The sequence below is a fragment of the Lolium rigidum genome, chromosome 3 (genome assembly GCF_022539505.1).
Source record: "Lolium rigidum isolate FL_2022 chromosome 3, APGP_CSIRO_Lrig_0.1, whole genome shotgun sequence".
Taxonomy (NCBI): domain Eukaryota; kingdom Viridiplantae; phylum Streptophyta; class Magnoliopsida; order Poales; family Poaceae; genus Lolium; species Lolium rigidum.
Window position 1 is genome coordinate 411910497 of NC_061510.1, and position 4732 is coordinate 411915228.

General features: G+C 46.9%; 1 protein-coding gene across 1 annotated transcript; it reads left to right on the forward strand.

The window, feature by feature from the left end:
- Positions 1-248: 248 nt before the first annotated feature.
- Positions 249-3817, forward strand: LOC124704704 (ruBisCO large subunit-binding protein subunit alpha, chloroplastic). Its single transcript, XM_047236975.1, has 7 exons — positions 249-373; positions 822-943; positions 1093-1300; positions 1399-1544; positions 1656-1962; positions 2401-2852; positions 3334-3817. Exons 2-7 carry the CDS (start codon positions 911-913, stop codon positions 3619-3621), a joined length of 1434 nt encoding a protein of 477 aa, XP_047092931.1. The 5' UTR covers positions 249-373; positions 822-910; the 3' UTR covers positions 3622-3817.
- The last annotated feature ends 915 nt before the right edge of the window (positions 3818-4732 follow it).

Below are 4732 nucleotides of genomic sequence, written 5' to 3' on the forward strand. Positions count from 1 at the left end.
GCCTCCCGCACCAAAAACCCTAGCACCCACCCCTGCCTGCCATGGCCACCATCCCCACCACCGGCACCTCCATCCTCCCGGGCTCCTCCGCCGCCGCCCTCCAGGTAAACCCCGCCTAATCCAGCCCGATCCAGCAACCTCCCCCTCCTCCTCCGGCGGTCGTCTTTAGCTTAAAGCTGACTTTTTTCTTGCTGGCAGAGGGCCACCAGGGCCAGGCCATCAGCGGCGAGGCTGCTGCTCGGCCGGCGCCGCGCGCTCCCGGCGGTGCGGGCCTCCTCCAAGGACATCGCCTTCGACCAGGCCTCGCGCTCCGCCCTGCAGGCCGGCGTCGAGAAGCTCGCCAACGCCGTCGGCGTCACCCTCGGCCCCAGAGGTTGTGCGATCTCCCATGATCCCCCCCTACTTACCTTCCCTTTTCTTCCAAGTCGTTGTCGATTCTTGTCTCTAGTGCATGCCTCCCAATCTATTTTGGCTGGAGTGTTGTTCACTAGGGATTGATACTAGTAGTACATGGCTCCATTCATGTCCCATTGATCTGATTTGTTATGGTAGGAATTTCCATGCCTGCTGCTTCCACTGCTTAAGGTTTGGCTACAAACTCTAAGATTTGTAAAGTTGATAAGTATTACTACCTCTGTCCCGAAATATAAGCCTTTTTACAAACCTACAAGTACATGTTTGTGCTTAGCAACACAACCAGCCGCAACTGTCTGTTATTTCGAGTTCCTGACCGATTCTTACCATCCATCTGTCATTTTCCCCTCTTTCTCTACAAGGCTGGTTCTTCTCCTGACCTCTCTTCTCACTGCCTGGTTTTGCAGGAAGGAATGTCGTCTTGGACGAGTTTGGCAGCCCCAAAGTGGTCAACGATGGAGTCACCATCGCACGGGCTATCGAGCTCGCCGATCCCATGGAGAACGCTGGCGCTGCTTTGATTCGCGAGGTATGCACCGTGTCCTCTGCACTAATGTTCCTATATTGTTCTCTTGTCACGCACAAACTCAAGACATGCTATATTTTCTGGATGACAAAGTTTTACCTTTGTCACTCAAGTCTTTGCTTTACACGTTTTTATCTCTAAAAAAATGAAAGGTTGCTAGCAAGACAAACGACTCCGCTGGTGATGGGACCACGACCGCATCTGTCCTGGCTCGCGAGATCATCAAGCTGGGCCTATTGAGTGTTACCTCGGGGGCGAACCCGGTGTCTATCAAGAAGGGCATTGATAAGACAGTGCTATATCTAGTCGAGGAACTTGAGAAGAAGTCGAGGCCTGTGAAGGGCAGTGGGGACATCAAAGGTGAGACGCAGCTTTAGGATGAGGATGTTGACGCTTTCATTCTAAACCAAAGCCTGCTAGCTTGCTCTCTGTGTAAACATTATACTCTTCTGTTTCAGCTATTGCCGCTATATCTGCTGGAAACGATGACTTTATTGGGACCATGATTGCGGAGGCTATCAACAAAGTTGGTCCCGATGGTGTTCTCTCCATCGAGTCATCGTCGTCGTTTGAGACTACTGTTGAAGTGGAGGAGGGAATGGAGGTAAGCAGCCTAACTAGGACTGCGCTCTTGCTTATTCCATTTTTGTGGTTGCATAAGTACATCAGTTTTTCTTGATGCTGACGTGGTAACTCGTTTCACCCATTTGCACAGATTGACAGAGGATACATCTCTCCTCAGTTTGTCACGAACCCTGAGAAGTCCGTTGTTGAGTTTGAAAACGCTAGAGTTCTCGTCACTGATCAGAAGATCTCCTCGATTAAAGAAATCATTCCTTTGTTGGAGCAAACTACGCAGTTGAGAGCACCACTTCTCATAATTGCAGAGGACGTATCTGGTGAGGCTTTGGCAACTTTGGTTGTCAACAAGCTTAGAGGAATCCTGAATGTAGCTGCTATTAAAGCTCCTGGTTTTGGTGAAAGGCGCAAGGCTCTTCTTCAAGACATTGCCATCGTTACCGGTGAGACTACTTTCTGCTAGGCTAATTCGACTTTGGTTTTTCTTCTCATGATTCTCATCTTTGTAGACCAGAAGCTCTTTTTCTCAATCGAATACTTTATCTTGCTAATGTTATTACAGTAATTCCCCTCTTGTCTCTTTTATTAGCTTTATATATTGTTATTACAGTAATCCCCCTTCCCTTTTATTAGCTTATGTTAGACTGACAGTTTTACAATTATTATCCCAGTACCTATTCTTCTAGAATGTGCAAAACTAATGTGCTCCTTTGCTCTCTAACAAGCTATAGTACCACTTTTTTTTTGTATTGATATGAGTGGTTTAAGTGTCAGTTCTGATGTTAAAATGAAAAAAAAAAGTTGTTTTGCTCTGCAACTTGTTCCAGCTCTGTATTGCTGCTTGCTTCTATATATTCATCTGTCCATGTCTGTTTTGTCAGGTGCTGAATTCCAGGCCAAAGATCTTGGCCAACTGATTGAGCAGACAACAGTGGAGCAGCTTGGCGTAGCTCGGAAAGTGAAAATCTCCCAGTCATCCACAACCATCATAGCAGATGTCGCCACCAAAGACGAGATCCAGGGAAGAATCGCACAGCTGAAGAGAGAGCTCTCTCAGACAGACTCGGTGTACGATTCCGAGAAGTTGGCAGAGAGAATCGCTAAGCTTTCTGGCGGAGTTGCCGTGATAAAGGTTGGAGCCGCGACCGAGACGGAGCTTGAGGATCGCAAGCTCCGAATAGAGGATGCCAAGAACGCGACTTTTGCGGCCATAGAGGAAGGTATCGTACCTGGTGGTGGTGCTGCTTATGTCCATCTGTCCACGTTTGTGCCAGCCATCAAGGAGAAGTTGGACGACCCCGAGGAGCGCCTTGGTGCTGATATCATCCAGAAGGTATTACTTGAGTGAAACCAACTGTACTGCCATCATTATACAAAATAGCTAATACAGTTCACTTTATAAGTATGGTATAGATACTATGCCTAGTTTGTAGTTCAAAAACCAGTGCATTGATAATTAGTGGTTCAACTTTTGACATTTTATTTTCATTTGACAACACTCATTGAGTTAGAGCATTTAACCGTAGTTATAATCTTACTTACGCCACTCATTATTCATTTAGCTGCAGTGTCAAACAATTTATTTGCTCATTACTCATTTAACAATGACCACAATCACAAGTAATGAGATATTTCTACAGTTGTACAGTATTGGTACGACGGATGTTTATGCATTAGTTCCTGCTGTAAAAAATTTGGCTTTTTGATTATTCCCGCAGAACACGAGTAGTTTAGCTTTGGCACCATCCAGAGAGCAAGTTGAGCATTTGACTGTTGTTTTATCTTACTGATGACCTCTGCTGTTGAATCTGCAGGCTCTGTTGGCCCCCGCATCACTGATAGCCCACAACGCCGGGGTGGAAGGGGAGGTGATCGTGGAGAAGATCAAGTCCAGCGAGTGGGAGTTTGGGTACAACGCGATGACGGACACGCACGAGAACCTGGTGGATGCGGGTGTGATTGACCCCGCCAAGGTGACGCGGTGCGCCCTGCAGAATGCGGCGTCGGTGGCCGGGATGGTCCTGACGACCCAGGCCATTGTTGTCGAGAAGCCGAGCAAGAAGGCCCCCGCTGCCGCCGGTATGCCAGGGGGCATGATGTAGGAGTGCATGGTGTTGGTGCTGTGCCTAGGGTTAGGGTGTTGGGAGTATCTGGCGACTTTAAGGAATTGTCGTGGTGCGAGTACCCTTGGTTTTGATACCGTGTTGGCGGGAATATTGTCTTGAACTATATTTAGCTGGGATGGATTTGAGGACGAGAATAAGTTTGGTGAAATGGATGTCTGTGGCTTGCTTCTGACGTCTCGTTGTGCTGTGTTGCTCTGGTAATTATGTTTGGTGAGGTTTAGAATTCAGGCACTTGCACTCATAATTTTTGGTGGATGAATTCAGTTAGACTAACACAACACAGCTTCTTCGCCAGAAGAACATGTTGCTTTTATAATCTTGTATGCTAGCAGGAGAAAGAAATCTATGTCATGGATCACTCACTTCAGGCGATCATCATATCCCAGTGCATGAACTCTATAATCAAGAAAGAAAAAAGAAAGAGATTGCCACTCTGTTCCAGAATCTAGCAACGGAAGCAGATTGATTCACCAAAACACGACAAGACGATCACGGTATCATTTGCATCCACCAAAGCGTAGTAGTAATCAACGTACTTGCCAATTGTGTAGGTGCCTCCGTCGGTGCAGCGGCGACAGAGTACAACCCCTCCGCGTATGCATGAATAGCTACCCCTCCGCGTCGATTAAATCCGACCGGAGGGAGTACCTAGTTTAGAGTTCCTCTTTTGCATGTGCCGAATCAAACGATGTATATTACGCCCAATGTATGAACAACGTTCAAAAATCTGGCCCGAACTTGCAGTTTTCTCTATCTGCAGTTCTTATTTTGCGTATCTATTCTCCCGCGACGTTTTTCCGATGTGCAAAAAGCGCGTCGCAATATACCGCAAACGTATTTCGTGGTTCTGCCATTTACAATTAAGTATGTGGTAGAGAGATGCTCTTAGGTAATACAGTAAATCATCATCTCGCAGATGTTTATTTCATAGTAGCATAGAAATAAAACTGGTGCCATGGATCACTCGATCACTCGAGGTGATGATAAATCTCGCAGTGCATGAACACTCTACGCAAGAAAATAAGAAAAAGGACGGATCGATCTTTTTTATTGTACCAACGTGTTTGGTCTCTCATCACCGGCCCCG

What these genes read in the sequence shown, in the direction of transcription:
- LOC124704704 (XM_047236975.1), top strand. Translation starts at nt 911, where the DNA reads ATGGAGAACGCTGGCGCTGCTTTGATTCGCGAG. An exon ending in GCGCTGCTTTGATTCGCGAG is followed by an intron (nt 944 to 1,092) that starts GTATGCACCGTG and finishes AAAAAATGAAAG; the next exon opens with GTTGCTAGCAAGACAAACGA. An exon ending in AAGTGGAGGAGGGAATGGAG is followed by an intron (nt 1,545 to 1,655) that starts GTAAGCAGCCTA and finishes CCATTTGCACAG; the next exon opens with ATTGACAGAGGATACATCTC.